Raw genomic sequence first — 17,599 nt, forward strand, 5'->3', positions numbered from 1 at the left:
CACGAAATCCGCTCGGCTGGGGTTAATGTTATCCCCTTCAAACATTGTGTTTGCTTATAACTACAACCCAAATTGCATAGATTAGGATGAGGACGTATGTGGACTATATGTGTGTATCTATAAACTATGTATGTAGACTACATACCTGTATATATAGGACAAACATTCATGACTGGGGGGACTCAGACTTTTTGCATTAAATGGAACAGCACTTCCTCATGTGGTTTTTGGCCTTCGGAAAATTTTGGCAGAGAAATATTTAATGACCAAAGAAAAAAACAATATTTTTATACTCTTTATCATATATGGATTCCATATACCACCAAAGTAGAAGTCAAAGAACATAAATACCGTGTGCGTACTGATACTGCATAAATAAATGCTTTTTTAAGGCCTGATAAAAAATAAAAAAAAAAAAGCTTTTTTAAGGCTGTCATGGTGAAAGAAAAAAGAGAAAAAAAAAAAATGTAATGTGATAGTATTTGTTATCTTTATCAACCCAGAAAGTTATTTGCTCAAAAGAGATGTTTTTTATTGGCTTCTGTGCATGAATGCTTTCACAGCTGACATGAAAGTTTCTGGGTTTTTGTCAGTTTTTCTCTGATTTTGGCATGCCTGAATTTCTTTTATGGAGCTCTTTTTTTTTTTTTTTTCTTTTTCTCACTTTTAAGTACAAAATCTAAAGGTTCTGGATTTTTGGTCAGTTTGTCTCCTCACTGTTCAATTTTTCATGGACTGTGATGGCACTCTGCTGCTACTAATGTGTGCAGGCAGCCCTTTTTTTTTTGGTGTAGTATTGTAGGCAACATTTCTAGTTTATCAGTAGAATGTGTTTGGGTAACAAGAAGAAAGATATGTATATGTATACATAAATTCTCTGGAGATTACTGTTCTTACTTTTTAAAACTTGCTAACCTTTGCTTTTAAGTTGTGGATATGACCAATGGCTTAATTAAGAATTTAGGGTTTAAGTTTTAAAATCATTTGCGTAAGAGCAATTGTAATGGGGACAATTTGCTGGGCCAGCAAAAATCAATACTGTGCCTTATCTCTATTACATAAAAAGTTAAGCAAAACACTTCTCTCAATACAATCACATCAACAAAACACATCTCCCAATATAACCACATCAACAAAACATAAATTCCTATATATTTTTCCTTCCCACTCAACAAGGAGGCCAACAAATTCTCATTCCCTCCATATTGTCCACAATAAAACTACACCAAAACACAATCTTCTAATACAACCACATCAGCAAAACACATCTCCCAATATAGCCACATCAACAAAACACAAAACTCAATACAACCACATCCGTAAAACACAAAACCTCATACATATTTGTTGGCCCAGACAAAATAATACCATTACAAGTGCTCGTCTAGCGGTAAATCTTTCTAGGACCAAACCATATACAATTGGAAGGTCTTAAATTTGATTTTCACTAAGATCAATACTCTTGTGGTCATGCGATGGATTTTGACCCAATTTACCCTATCGTCAAGCGAATTTTTTTGTTTACGCTAGTCTGACGATCCGAATTTAGGCCTATATCAGATATGCAAAGGGCGAGCTTGTATGATTCGTTCTCAGCTACCAAATTTTTTTTCAAATTTTTTTTTAGGATTTGTGTTTAGACCCTAATCTTAGCCATCAATGAAATCTAACCGTTTAAAGAGGTACTTATTTTTTAAAAAATAAGTATGATGAGAGTCCTCATCGGAGGTTTCACAATTCATTTAAAATTATAAAGTCTACAATTTGAATGAATGTTTTGGAAGGTATTGCATATCACACCACATTTTTTTTCATTTTTAGAACTTCTCCGACTTTTTTCTCCACCATTAAATGTGAATTGTATATTCTAACGAATTGTGGAGCAACAAATCCCAAAAGATAAAGGGATTTCTCATTACAATCTTAACATTGGAAGTTGTGATTTTATTTTTTTTTCACGAATTAGTGAGTTAAAGTTGATAATGAGTGAGATATTTTGGCTGGTTTGAGTTTCTCTAATTTGATCAATGAACACAAATGCGACAAGACAGAAATAGGGTGGTGGATTTTTATTCCTTATGAGGACTCTTGTTCTCATCATCCCACTCTGTCCATAATAACAACAAATTGACAATTCCTGCTCCCAAATTAATGACTTGGGGTGGCCTACACTCTACACCCAGTTAAGGGTCTCTACAGTGAAAGTCACTGGAGTTTCAATCAGGAGCGTTGATAGTTCATACTAGTGTGATACTCAGTCTAGTTTTTTTTTTATTTTAGTAAACAGATTTGATGACACTGATTGAAACTGTAGAATACTATAAACAATCCTGCTGCAGATACCCCTCAACTAGTCTACACCTGCACCAGTTTATTTTCTCCTACTCAACTTCAATTTTTTTGTGAAGTTCAAATACATAACACTTGATAATATATATTGAGTAGTAAATTGAAAGCTATTGTACAAGAAATGAATCTATTTATATGATAAATAATTCCAGGAAAAAAAAAAGAAAAGGGGGGGCATTATTTATCTTTCTCATGAAGGTTCCAGTACATTGAATCTGGAACCGACGAGTACACATTAGTTTTTTTTTTTAAAGGCCCACAGGCCAGCCATGCCCTAGGGGCATGAAGGCCACTACAGCGGATGGAAAACTACCCAAATCCCAAACCCCCTGGTGAGAATAGAACCCTGGACCTCAAGGTCCTGGGCAGATAACCTGACCAATCAGGCTATCTCCCATTCTCACGAGTACACATTAGTTAGTTTGATATTATTACACTATTTAATTGAATGCTCATGAGGTCCCTCTTTATTTATTGCATGCATACTCTATCTCATGTATGGATCAACTCAAAGCTTTGAGAGTGAGTATTATTTATATATACAAGAATTGTCGTATGCAGGTGTAAGAATTGCGGATTATTTTTTAAGGGTATGGATAAGTGAAATAATAAGTGGGATCTACTATTTTGGGAACCACATGGTCCAAATCAACGATTAAATAATGATCCGCATTTTACATTGATCCGCATAGGAGAATTCTTAATATACTAGAATAGAAATAAACATTTCCTTTCATTAAATATATTTATATTTTGAAGTAGCCAAAGATTAATTAATTTTTTAGTTAGGGTAATAAATTGGATTTATCTCGAGTCAAACCTATGGACTCGGGAGATTCTGAATTTGATTCCCTTTGAGAGTAATACCTTTGTGACCAGGTATTGAGCTTTGACAGAACTTATTCTGTTGTCGAATGGGAAATGTATATACGTATGGATCTGATGGCCCTAATTTAGAGTTTAGACTCATATCAGTTGTCCAAAAGGCAAATTTATATGGTGTCATTCTCGATTATCAAAAAAAAATATTGAATTGGATACGTCACGTTGATATTACTTTAATTGAGCTTAATACGTGGGTTATTGAACTAAAATAGGATTTACACTATTGAGTTGAAGTTTGTCTTAATTGGAAGGGCAGTTTTGTAAAGTCAGTCAGGAATATAAATATATGTATTTTAGGTTTTTTGTAACCTAATATGATCATTTTGTTTTTCTTTCTCTTCCTAACGGTCACCAAGTTGAGAGTATTGCCTTTAAACTTTGATTCTCGCTGAAATTATCCGTTGATGTAAACACATTGTCGAACCACGTAAATCTTGTATCTGTTAATTTTGCGCTCTTAATTCCGTTGTTTGTATCATTCTAACCATAACATTACACGAGTTAGAGAGACTTCTAACTAGGTATCACAAAGAAAAACAAAAATGTTCCTCCAAATCTTTTACTCATGCTTCTTAGTTATGTAATCGTATAAACCATGCTAAACCAAGGCTAGTTCCGTACTTCTATAAACTATTTCCTTAACTTAGGATTAAGGTGTCTAATCACCACTAACTTAAAGTTTCAAATTTTAATAATCTGATTCAAAAGCTTTTAAAAGATTCGTTTTAACTTTTAAAAGCACATTTCAAACCCTAACTTGAACCCCATTATAACATCAAAACACACATTTAAATGTAATATGTTCCAAGTGTTCCACATATATGTGTCCAAAAGGTGTGGTCATGCTTGTGTGTAAAGTATATATAGGATTAGTGCTTGACGAAACCAACATACATTTCCACACCATTAGTGGCCAAAATAAAGAGAGAGAGCTTTTTCTCTCCTCCTTTTTGGGTGGGATTTTGTATTGTTGGTAACTCTTTAAGGATTCCCAAAAGCTAAAAAGGAAGCTAAGTGTATATATATAGATGCTATATGTTCTTCTAAACAACGCTTTTGAGGTGGATATTTGGCACCTTGTGTTTGTTCCTTTCAATTGAAAAAGAAGTGGGTGATTTGATAGTGATTAATTTATAGGTCTTTGATTGGTTACTTCAATGGCACCATAATTCTAATTTCATGATACGGATTTTATGTTTAACTTGTATAATAAATTTCAGGATAAAGATACGCCCCAATACATGATCTAGATCAGTCGTAAATATAATATTTAAATTATACAATAAAAATAACATTTGAAAAAATCTAACGGTAGACCGATGACAATGCTTCGCGCACAAGCTCGATTTTTTCTCCCTCAAAAAATAATAATGTAGTGGGATAATTATGATCAAAAAATAATGGTTAGGTAGTCTTTCAAATTAAGTGACTTTATGTACATTACTTCTTGCTACCGTAGAGTACTTGTTTTACAATAAGATAATTGCAAGCCGTTTATCCACATACTTTTTTGAGAAGTTAAATTGCATATTTTCTTCAAATACATTAATAAATCGTAAATTTAGTCAAATTAGTTCATCATTACTAAGACTTTAATAAAAGAAACAAGTCTAAATGTGCATAATTATCATGACACATATGACATTGGACATGATATATTACCGAAGACAAAAATAGATATCCCTTTCTATGCATCTTTCTTTCTTTTTTTGGGAAAACAACCTTATAACAAATTCAAACTTTTCCTCCTTGAAAAAAAAAATTAATTCAAACTTTTCCTCCTTGTTATTATTATTGAAACGATAGTACAATTCTTGCAATGTAAAAGGGGGAGGGGGAACCAATGGCCATCTTTTGCTTAATTGATGGGGGTTTTTTTTTCTCCCAATCAAACAAAAAAGTAGGGTCACTTTCATTTATTCTTAGCCCAAGAAAAAGTCTACAATTGCTTTGAGTGCAAGAAGCTACTAAAAACTTTTTACAAGGTGTGGGTGGTGGTGGTGGCTATCAATTGAGTGATTTGTTCTTTTATGTGTTTGCTTAAATTTTGACCTTTCATGACATGATTACATGTATATTCATATATATATATATATATATTATGTTCATCTGTAAAAGCTAGCTAGCTAGGTGGGGTTTGGCTTATTGCACAAGGGAAAAGAGTTTATGGGCCCATTTTTGTCTCATGATATGGCATCAATTAGAGACTTTGTGAGCAAAGTTAATCCAAGAATTGATCATGTAGTGATCGATTGCCATTTTGAACTTTGTAGCATGAAAAGTTAGGGCCTTTTATTGATAGGAAAATAGATCATTGGTTGTACCCAACAATGTTCATCCTTGGAGGAGAAAGAAATAAAGAAAATTAAAAGGGTCTTTTTGAATCATGGTTGTTCTATTATTGGTGGAGCCTAAAGGGCTTTATGGGTGGAGTGGGGAAAACCCTTTTTCCCTTGTGAAGGAACCAACTAAAAGGTACCACCTTTAGTTTAATTTGATGGTGATGCAAAAGGTGAGTTATATAATATAGAGAGGAGATTCAATTTATATTAAAGGTTAAGCTAATCTACAAGTGATGAGGAGCTCATCCCCTAGCTATTGTTGTAAAGTTGAAGGAATATATATATATATTATAGTATCATGATGTTTTAGATGTTGGAGGAAGCTTTCTACTCGAAAAAAATAAATAAATAAGACATAGGAAGATAAGGTGACAATGGATTCAATAGGCCATACCTTAGCAATAAATATTGAATCAAGTTAGTAGTTATGTATGGCACGGGATAATTAGACTTTATACAAAAAATGAAAACATACTTTATATAAAACCCAAGATAATATGTTATATGTAAAACCCAAGATAATATGTTATATGTGGTAAATTAAGGGGGAAGACAACTTTTGATCATTGAAATATTTAACCAGATTCAACTCAGTCACCCATTTTTCAAATGTTTCAATTTGGGTATCCAAATTTCTAAATTGTTTCAAACAGGTCACACGGGCAGTTTTTAGCTATTTCAGTCAGTCAAACTTGTGATATGGAATAAAAAAGTCAAATTCAATTGATTTTTACTAATGTGGGCTGACAAATTGATGACTTGGATATTATAAAAATAAACATAAAAAAAATAATATTCAAAAAACCCAAATTGCTCTCTAGCCGCCGAACGTAGCCCCACAGCCAAACTTCTGTTCGTATTTCCACCACCTGTTCATGCTGCATTGGAGAGCATGGGTTGGAGAGACTCAGGGATTTCGAGCATCAAGTGAGGTCAATTGCTAAGTTGCGACACCAAAACTTGGTTAGGGTTCGTGGGTTTTATCGGAGAGGGTGAGAAGTTGGGAGAGTAAAAGTGTTTTATTGATCCATTTTATGTTTGTTTTAATTTTTAATGTCAAGTAAGCTCTTTTTTTATTTTTTATGTCATGTAGGTAATTTAGCTACCTGAAATAATTAAAAACTGTCCGTATGACTTGTTTGAAACAATTTAGAAATTTGGATTCCCAAATTGGAACATTTGAACAATAGGTGATTGAGTTGAACCTAATAAGATATTTCAGTGACCAAAAATTGTATTTCCCCAGTAAATTAATAAATACATGGAATTACCCCCATGATGGCGAAAAAGAAAAATTATGCTAAAAATAACAATGTGGAGGAGAAGAGCATGTAAAAGAGATGTTTAGTGGATCCATTTTTATCAATCTTTGATGTGAAAAACATAATTCAAGATCCATATTCTAGTAGTAATCATGATATATATAAGGTTTTTTTCCCCTTACCCTTTTCTTATTGTAATTACTCAAGTATTCCGAGTACCCTGAATCAACAGCCGAGAACATCTCATCTCAATTGACAGGTGTAGGCGAACGATTGGCTATGTTTGTTGATGACGTGGCAGCACGAAAATGCTCCCTTTCCATTTGAGTTTTCCGTTATAGGTTATGGTATTGATTGATTGATATTGATTAGTGTTTTTTTTAAGTAATTTGATTAATTGCCAAGTAACTTTAAATTGTAAGGGATAAATCTATCATAAATATATTGAATCAACATGATTTGAGTGATAACTTAGTGATGAATCTCTCTGAAGCCAATTCATATGAACACGAGAGGTTTTTAGTTCATGTGAAAAAATTTTATGCGTGCGGATTTGAGGCATGAGTTTATGTCTATATCAGATATCTAATGAACAAACTTGTATTGTTTCGTTGCCGATATATATATATATGAATCACTTTAGAATGACCAAGCATGATCATACCGTTTACTTTTGTTTTGCAGGGAGTAAAGTCAAAGCAAATGTGCCCTCCTCTCTTGGCCTTTTGAATATTTTAGCATTGAAGGAGAGTCAATGCTTCATTATAAGACTAAATTGTTTACTTTTGGACAAAAAAATAATATCTATCAATAGAGTAGATTAATGCATTACCAATTGCATTACAATAATTATGGCCTGGGTTATTCTGATATTGCCCTTATTTACATATTTGTGCAAATAGATTTTGGTATCATTGATCCAATTTATTAACATGAACTATCTTAGCTTATCAAAAAACAAATTATCTTATTTGGAATGGTTTATGTTTCTTTTTTCTTGCTTGATAATGAGATCAAGTATTACACTAACACCAATTAAATTTGCTATTTTGACATCCGATATGAGTTTAAACTCAAATTGTCAAGATCGTACATTTGCACGTTCAAAAATCTTTCATCTGACAACAAGGTAATTACTCTTAGTGGGAATGGAATTGAGTACCTCTCGACTCCATACGATTTGATGTTAGAGAAATTCACCGATTAGTCTATCATCCAAGTGGTTGAGATCAAGTATTACACTAATACCAAACAAATTTTGTTGCCTAAATTGCTTGCTAGTCCAAGAAATACAACCAAACCAAGTCAAACACTAAAAACCAACACCTCCATTTTGTTCTAGAGGGCAATGATTGAAAATTGAAGAAAGACAAAGGGGCCTTTTGGGAAACAAAACAGTCCAATGCGGAAAAGCATTTCGGTACGTGAACGGTTAATAAATGCAGAAAGTTGAAAGCTGCAGCAGGTCGCTGGAAAAGGAAAGTGTCTAAAAAGTTGTCACGCGTCAGCTTTGCCGCTTTCTACCTTACGCGTGTCACTTGGTGTTACCGCACGCGCCAAGTACCCGCGTGAACGGAGTTGCGAAAATAGACCTGTTAAAACTAAAAGGTGAGGAAGTAAAAAGGTAATTGAAGAGCTCGAAAAACGCGTAAAAGGCAAGGGAAGGCTAAGTTAGTATTCGGGGCGTGCGTTACAAAAAGGGGTGATGAGAAGAATATATATGATGATTGATGATATTGTTGATGATTATGGAGATTTTTCTTTTCTTTCTTTTCTTTTCTTGGTTTACATGAAAAAGTAGAGCACTATTGTCAAAATGCAATATTTGTTAAAAAAAAGTGAAGGAATCCCAAAGAGTATATATATATATAATGTTAAGTAACATTATATATATAACATTGTTAATTATTATTATTATGTCTATTTAATTAACATTTTAATCATGACCCCTTGACACCTATTATTTTCTCTCCTTTTAAATATTGGAAGATGATGGTTTAATTAAAAAGAGGTGGGCTCGGCTTCGATTGAAAAATAGAGTTAAGTGGGGTTAAGAGATGGGAGTCAAAACATCCGAGCCATTAATTAGAGTAGTTAGAATGATATATATCATCGTGGTGATCAGGATTCGAATACCTCTCCCTAGTTTCAAAAAAGAAAAGAGGGGAGTCAAGTAAGGGAGAGTTAATATAAGGTAGAGTTAATGAAGGAAAATGATAATAAAAACGAGTCATTTACTTATTTACCCTCATACCTAATCTAGATTTTAGAAAAGGAAAGAGAAATATGGAATAGAAGAATAATTATTTTCTCTTACCTCACAAATCCTCAAATTTGGGGTTATAAAATGTTAAGTTTAAAGTTAAGTGAGAGAGAATTTAATCAGAAATCAACGGTATCTCCATACACAACAATAATATTATCCATTTTGGGTTTATCTGATTCTCGCGAATACACTGGACTCACACAACTTTATTTTTCCTTAACCCAACTACTACAAACTGAAACCCAACTCATTAGGCAATCCCATATACTACGGGTCAAAGTCCAACTGATCACTAAACTCAAGAAAAGATCATATCGTTAAGTAAGGGGATGGGCTTGGCTTTATTAACCCATCGGTAGGGATTTGCCCAACCAATGTTGTATTTTCAAGTCATAACAAATTTCCCATTCTTTCACTCCATTCAACTCTTTTTTAAGGTGAAACAACTCCCCTCATTAAGACTCCTTACCCTTTAAAACATCAATCAAAGCAGAACCGTGGTGTTTTGGTTCAAAAGTTCAAATAACTTCCCTCCAAAGGAAAGGCATTGCCTTTTTGGGGGTATTTTAAAATTTTAATTAAATATTTATGATTTTTAGGTAAAATCGTGAAGATGTTTAGGCTGTGTTTTAAAGTGTCCTGTGGTATATGTTATGCAGTGTACTTGGTTTGGCGGTATATGTTTTGGAGTATTTTACTCAGCTCATCTCAACTCTCTAGATGGATGGTTGGGGCTCTCACAATCTCACCTACAATACAATTTGGTAATGGTAGTGTTGAGGCAAGACAAATGGGAAAGAAGTTTGCAAACCAAATTTAATGAGGGTTTTTATTGGACGGTTGCACATGTGATGTGGGTAGGATTGTACCATTTTCATATATTGCTGTCAATGATCCTTTTCCCATTAGACTATTAATGATACCGTTGAGATATATGTTTCACATTATAATAAAAATTTAAACACATATATGTTTAACCCAATTGATTGTCAATGGAATCAACTCTTGTTGGTATTCCTCAAGTTTTAAATCTAGTGACTTCCCTTCATTATTAAAAAAAGATATAGTAACAAAATAATATAAAAAAATAAAGATGAAGATCACCTTTTTTTTTTTTTGGTTCTTTTACTTGGGAAATCATGAATCACGGCATGCCTAGATACTTTTGATTTGGTTGTTTTTAGCTCCAAGGGGCAAGGGCACGAATATTGAAATATATTCCACAACACCCACTTCACCTTTTATCATCAAAAGACATTCTTTTTTGATCATTTTGGAAGCATGCAAGCAAAGTAACACCAAACACTCAAATTTTTATCTGGACTTCTTGAATTCATTTGGTATGCATAGTTTGTCGGTTAATATACGCTCGATGAATTTACGCAGTGCACATCCAAAAGATTAGGGATGTTCACAACAGATCCGTAACCGTGGTTATTCCGTTTTTTTGGTTACGGTTATGATTTTAGTAAAATTTTTGATATTTTTTCGGTTATGATTATTTCTGTTACGGTTACGGTTATACATTATATAATATATTATATATGTTACATATTATATACTATATTATATAATATAATATATCTTATGTAATATATAATATATGTTATATTAGATTATATAAATATACATATACATATACATATACATATACATATACATATACATGTGTGTATATATGTATATATGTTACATATTGGAATTATTGAGACGCCATGGGAGATCAAGTAGTATTTGTAAAACTTTGATTATGTCTCTATAAAAAATTATAAATTAAGATATCAATTAACCTAATCATTGTAAAAATTATAAATTAAGATTGATTAATTGATACTCATGGTGACTATCATTTTAACTATGATGAGATAATATATTTATTATCATGGACTATTTTCTCCCAATATTTAAGTTTTATTCATACTTCTTCCATTTCTTCAAAAACCGAAAACTTAACCGATCCGATCATAAAAATATGGTTATTTCGATTTGATTATCCGAACATATATGATTCGATTATGGATTCTAAAATATCATAATCGAATCAATGTGAACATTTCTTTAACCGATCGAAAACAGAATGAACACCCTTATAAAAGATAGTAACAACGTATCCCACGGGGAAAAAACCGAGTTGGTGTCACTAACACTTTTTTATCGTGTGAAAGCAAATTAGACACACGTATAAATAAAAGCTTTCCATTTGTCAAACTTCAACTTTAACATACTCGATGACTATGAATATGTGGCAAAGGAAGTTGGGATGAAACCAATATCTTGTGTTCTTACATTTAACGTAGAAAATCAGATAGAAAGTTATGAAAGTTGTAGTCAGAGAAAGTAAGAGAGAGAGAGAGAGAAAGCGAGAGTAGTAAGTATGAAAAGGTGAAAGTCGTGCGGTGGCTTTTCAGCAGTTGCGTGTGAAAAGCAGAAAATTGGTTGAGAGAAAAGGAAACAAATTCAACACCCACGCGAATTCATAGATCGTGTCAAACAAACACACGGAAATAGTGTGGCACGCGCTACTTAAATGAGTGGAGATGAAGTGGAAGATAAAAAGGTAGTCAATCCATAGCCTATGACTCTAATAACTCTATTGCTGATAATAAAGTGAGTAATCTACCCTTTCTCTCTCTATTAAAAAGGGTTTTTCTCTCTCTAAAACTCAATTATCTCAAGCGCATAGAGACAAAACAAGATTTTGAAAATAATAATAATAATAATAATAATTATTATTATTAAAATAATGAAAAGGCTGAAGATGACACACCACAAAAGTAGAGCAAGATTGCTCCTCTGCCCACAAAGCATTTTCCAGAATTCCTTGCAGAAACTGATAGTACTTCCAACTCTCTCAGACTCTCTCTCTGAACAATAAAGACAAACGAAAATAATAAAAATTCAATTCCTATTCGAGTAATCTCAATAGTCGAGTTGAACGTATTTATTTACATGATTCAATTGAATTATGTTGAGTTGAACACATCAACGCACAGGATCTAAGTAAATTATTCTGTTTATCCGTAGAACTCAATAGCGGATATAACTGAGATATCAACAGTTCACATCCGTATTATTATTGAAAAACAAAACATTTTTCCTTCACCGCTGTACAATAACTAATCTTTACTAAACTGGGGTCCATTTTCTTTTCACATCTGGATATTTTGGTTCTTGAATTGAATCAGCATACATAAGACAGAGAGGGAGAGAGGGGATTGTTCTTGCGAAGGAGGAGGGGATCTGAGCTTCCCTTTTGCGCGTTGAATACTCACACACACACTGTTTGTTGACGGAGAGAGATAGAACCCCAGGCGAAGGAAAGCTATATTACTTTTTCTTGATTGTTTATTTGGGGAGGAAAAGGCTTCTCTTTCCTTTCCCTTGAAAATGCTTATTTGTCCTTTTTGAGACTCTTTCGGTTAGCTGGGTCGGTCTGCTTCTTTTTTCCATACTTACTTTCAGGCATAACAACAAACAAAAAAAGTAAGGGGGAAGTGAAGGGGAAGATAGATATACATAATACAATTATACAATTACAGAGGCATTTGTTTCTGATTCTTCTTTCTTTTTTTGGGTAAGAAATGAGAGCTGGGTTTAGCACGATCCAACAAACTCTGACGCCGGAGGCGGCGAGCGTGTTGAACCATTCGATAGCTGAGGCGGGTCGCCGGAATCATGGCCAGACTACGCCTCTACATGTGGCGGCGACTCTTCTTGCTTCGCCATCTGGGTTTCTTCGGCAAGCCTGCATCAAGTCCCATCCCAATTCGTCCCATCCTTTACAGTGTCGAGCGCTCGAACTCTGCTTTAGTGTTGCCTTGGAGCGGCTACCGACGGCTCAGAATCTCAGCCCGGGCCCTGAACCTCCTATATCGAATGCTTTAATGGCCGCACTCAAGCGGGCCCAGGCTCATCAGCGCCGTGGATGTCCGGAGCAGCAGCAGCAGCCGCTGTTGGCCGTCAAAGTTGAGCTTGAACAGCTTGTTATATCGATTCTTGATGACCCAAGTGTGAGCAGAGTCATGCGCGAAGCCAGCTTTTCTAGTCCAGCCGTTAAGGCGACAATTGAACAGTCTTTGAATTCGACGAGTACGGTGGCTTCTAATTCTAGTTCAATTGGGTTGGGTTTTCGTGCACCGACACCGGTAACGGCGGTCCCGGGTCCTACCGGTCGAAATTTGTATCTAAATCCACGATTGCAACAGCAGAGTAACGCTTCCCAATCCGGGTATCAGAGGAATGAGGAAGTGAAGCGAGTTTTGGATATATTTTTGAGGACTAAGAAGAGGAACCCTGTTTTGGTAGGAGAATCAGAGCCGGATGCGTTGTTAAAGGAGCTATTGAGGAGAATTGAAAATAAGGAAATCGGAGATGGGCCTCTGAAGAATGTTCGGGTGATTCAGTTGGAGAAGCTGATTCATGTACATAAAGATCATCGTTTAGACAAGGCACAAATACCAGGAAAGATTAAGGAATTAGGGGAATTGGTTGAGACCCAGATGTCAAATTTGGAGGATGGAGGCGTGATTCTTAGTTTGGGTGATTTGAAGTGGCTGGTTGAGCAGCCAGTAAACTTTGGGGTTACGGGTCTCGGTCCTATGCCCCTGCAGCTGCAGCAGCAGCAGCAGCAGGTGGTTTCAGAGGCAGGGAGGGCTGCGGTTGCAGAGATGGGGAAACTATTGGCGAGGTTTGCGGAGTGTGGTGCTGGCATGGGAAGACTTTGGTTAATTGGGACTGCCACTTGTGAAACTTATTTGCGGTGCCAGGTCTATCATCCTTCCATGGAAAATGATTGGGATTTGCAGGCTGTACCAATTGCTGCCAGAGCACCTCTTGCAGGGATGTTTCCAAGGTATTTTTTTTTTCTCTTGGTATGTGCAATTTGAACAGTTCAGTGCTTAAACTGGGTTTGAAGGTGAATGATCTCCATCATTGGAGTTTTGTTAATTGATTTTGGTGTGAATGACTTCTTGTAGCTGGGATTGATAGTGAAATTTTTGTGGCATGGGTGATTGTAGATTATGGATCATTGGAGGAGTTCTCTTTCGAAATGTATAATCTCTAGTTTATATTTTCTATCAGTTGGAAAATTTCTTAATTAAGATGAAAAGGCAAACAGTGATAGCTGGGTTTTGCTTAATTTTTAGCATTGGTGGGGGGGCAAGCATGATTCTGGATAAAAATGACAGATTCTTGCATACTATGATTTTGTGCATAACTTTTTTTTTTCTGGGAAAAAATTATTATGCAGTTTTACTATTACAAAATGTTTAAATTTTAATTTGGCTTGAAAAATAATATTTGTTATTGATATTTGATCTTAGGCTTGGGAGCAATGGGATTCTTGGGAGCTCAGTCGATTCATTCTCTCCATTAAAAAGTTTACAAACTACATCTGCTTTGACAAGGCGTGTGCCTGAGAACTTGGATCCTGCTCGAAGGTCTAGCTGCTGTCCTCAGTGCATGCAGAGTTATGAACAAGAGCTAGAGAAACTTGGATGCGAGGACTTTGAGAAAACCTCATCTGAAATTAAATCCGAAGCAGACAGGCCGGCACTCCCCCAGTGGTTGCAAAATGCCAAGGCACAGGATGACAGTGCTAGAACATTTGATCAGACACCAGTAAGTTCAGCTACACTGAAGCTACAGAGTTAATATATTTGTTTTTGTTAAAGGCCATTTGGACAAATTATGTTGACCATTGTTTCTGTTTATCTGTTTTGCAGACGAAGGATGAAGAACTAATAATGAAACAGAAGTCCTTGGAATTACGGAAGAAATGGGATGACACTTGTTTGCGCCTTCATCCTAATTTTCATCATCTGTCCAACGCCAATTCTCAGAGAATTGCTCCCACTTTCTCGATGCCAAGCATGTACAATCCAAATTTGCTTGTTCGTCAACCTTTGCAGCCTAGAGTACAGCACAATAGAAACCTGGGGGAATCATTGCAATTGAATCAAAGTGCAGTGCTCTCTCAACCATCTGAGCAGGCAGTTTCACCGCCAGCAAGCCCAGTGAAAACAGACCTCGTTCTAGGGCGGCCAAAGGTGAAGGAGACAAGCCCAGACAAAATTCAGAGGGGGATGACCAAAGATTTTCTGGGATGCATTCCTTCTGATCCACAGAACAGGTCACATGAACTGCAGAGCAACAGGCTTTTTAGTTCATCAGATGCTGACACGTTCAAGAAGCTTCTCAAAGGTTTAATGGAAAAAGTATGGTGGCAGAAAGAGGCTGCATCTGCAGTGGCCACAACTGTGACACAATGTAAATTGGGCAATGGAAAGCGGAGGGGTGCTGGATCAAGGGGTGATACATGGCTACTGTTCACAGGTCCTGATAGGGTTGGCAAGAAAAAGATGGCATCGGCTTTGTCTGAGATGGTTTATGGATCCGATCCAGTCATTGTCAATCTCGGCTCACGACGTGATGCTGGAGAACCTGATGTAAATTTCCGTGGTAAAACTGTCTTATCTAGAATAGTTGAGGCCGTTAAAAGGAACCCCTTTTCAGTCATCATGCTTGAGGACATTGATGAAGCGAATATGCTTGTTTGTGGGAGCATTAAGCGGGCCATGGATAGAGGCCGACTTTCGGATTCATACGGCTGCGAAATCAGTCTTGGGAATGTTATTTTCGTTCTTACTGCGAATTGGTTGCCAGACGATCTCAAGTTCTTGACAAGTAGCATTTCACTTTATGAGAAAAAGCTTGCCATGTTATCAAAGGGAGGGTGGCAGTTGAAGCTTTGCCTTCAAGTAAAAACTGCAAAACGGCGAGCTAATTGGCTTTGTGATGAAGAAATGTCCAATAAGCTACGGAAGGAGTCCGCTCCAGCACTTTCATTCGATCTGAATGAAGCTGCTGCTGATACAGGGGATAATAAAACCGACAGGTCAAACAATTCAAGCGATCTCACAACCGGTCATGAAGACGAGAATGTCCTCCTTAACTGCAGACTATTATCATCCACAACCTCTTCAGCATCTCATGAGCTGTTGAGTTCTGTAGACGACACCATTGTCTTCAAGCCCATTGATTTTGGCCCCATTCGACGCGACATTGCCAACTCCATCACGAAAAAATTCTCCACCATTATTGGGAGTGGGCTCTCAATTGAAATAGAAGATGAGGCTCTTGAAAAAATTGCCGGTGGGGTATGGTTAAGTCAGACTGGTATGGAGGACTGGATGGAAAAAGCTCTTGTTCCAAGCTTGCACCAGCTCAAGTCACGGATGCCAACAAATGTGGATGAGTTGGGAGCCATTGTGGTCCGGCTCGAACCAGATGGCAATTCTGATGCCAGTGGCAATGGAGATTTGTTGCCTAGTAGCATCAATGTTGTGGTGGATGGGTTGTGAGTTTTGGTTTATACACTTGGGGTGTTTGGATGTAGAGATGTAAATATCACTCAACAACAAGAAAAACTGTTTTTGGCGGGGGAAGAGTAAGAGACGGTTAGAAAGAAAGGGAGGACGTTAAGAACTTAGAATCTTGACAATGCCTTGCACTTCCTTATTATTTAATTTTTTTATGGTTTTTTTGGGGTAAGAAAAAACAATATATATATATATATATATGGAAGGTGATAATACATTTGTTTATTTTAGTTATTTATAATGATGAATTAATAAGATTGAAGCATTCTTCTCATCAATGATTTATTTCTTCATTTTCTTTGATTAGCCAATTTTATTAAAATATTTGTGGAGCCTACAAAAGTATGAACTGGCTCTACCCTCTTGTTTGAGGGTCTTGCGTGCAAGCTTGTTAATATTTCACGTGGATGAGTGTGCAATCTAAACTTGTGTATATTTTCTATAGTGAATTGTTTTTTTATCTATATCGGAGGAATATCGTATCAACTTGAGAGATGAGAGATTATGAATTCGTTGGATTTTGGTTATGCGCTTGATTTTGACCTAATTTATCATGTCGTCAGATAAGAAACTTTAATGTGTGCGGGACAAACGACTCGAGTATCGTCAGATAAGAAACTTCTTAAGGGAAACTTTTTTCATTACTTTAATTGAGAAATTTGCTTGATGTCGTTGTTCATATAAATATATATCATAAATTTACTTATATGAACCAAAACTGTGAACAAATTTTGTGAAATTATTTTTCAAACATGAATGCGGCGGGGTGCTATAATAAATTTGTGGTCCCACTATTACTAATTCAGTGAAAATTTAGAACGCCGTATGTCAACGCATCTCTTGCGGTGCATGTGGAAATATAAATTAATAAATTAACTCCAAACCGAGCCCTATACCTATACATTTCTTTCGATAAATATTGGAGAAAATATAAATTAATTTTTGACCAAAAATTATAATTTATTATAGACACCCACGTGGCTCATGTCTAAAAGAAGGAAGAAATAATGATGGATTTTGGAAACACGCGTAACCAAGCAAGAGTAGTTTGTTTTGTGCAATTCTGAATGTGCATTTACCAAATTTAGGGTGCTTTTAATTGTACAAAAAAAG

At 35.6% G+C, this 17,599-nt stretch overlaps 1 protein-coding gene across 1 annotated transcript; it reads left to right on the forward strand.

The window, feature by feature from the left end:
* The first annotated feature begins 12,252 nt into the window (after positions 1-12,252).
* LOC119995870 (protein SUPPRESSOR OF MAX2 1) lies at positions 12,253-16,760 on the forward strand. The gene is made up of 3 exons (XM_038842336.1): positions 12,253-13,956; positions 14,429-14,726; positions 14,831-16,760. The coding sequence occupies exons 1-3, from the start codon at positions 12,686-12,688 to the stop codon at positions 16,466-16,468; spliced, it is 3,207 nt and encodes a 1,068-aa protein (XP_038698264.1). The 5' UTR covers positions 12,253-12,685; the 3' UTR covers positions 16,469-16,760.
* The last annotated feature ends 839 nt before the right edge of the window (positions 16,761-17,599 follow it).

Source organism: Tripterygium wilfordii, chromosome 4 (genome assembly GCF_013401445.1).
Source record: "Tripterygium wilfordii isolate XIE 37 chromosome 4, ASM1340144v1, whole genome shotgun sequence".
Taxonomy (NCBI): Eukaryota; Viridiplantae; Streptophyta; class Magnoliopsida; order Celastrales; family Celastraceae; genus Tripterygium; species Tripterygium wilfordii.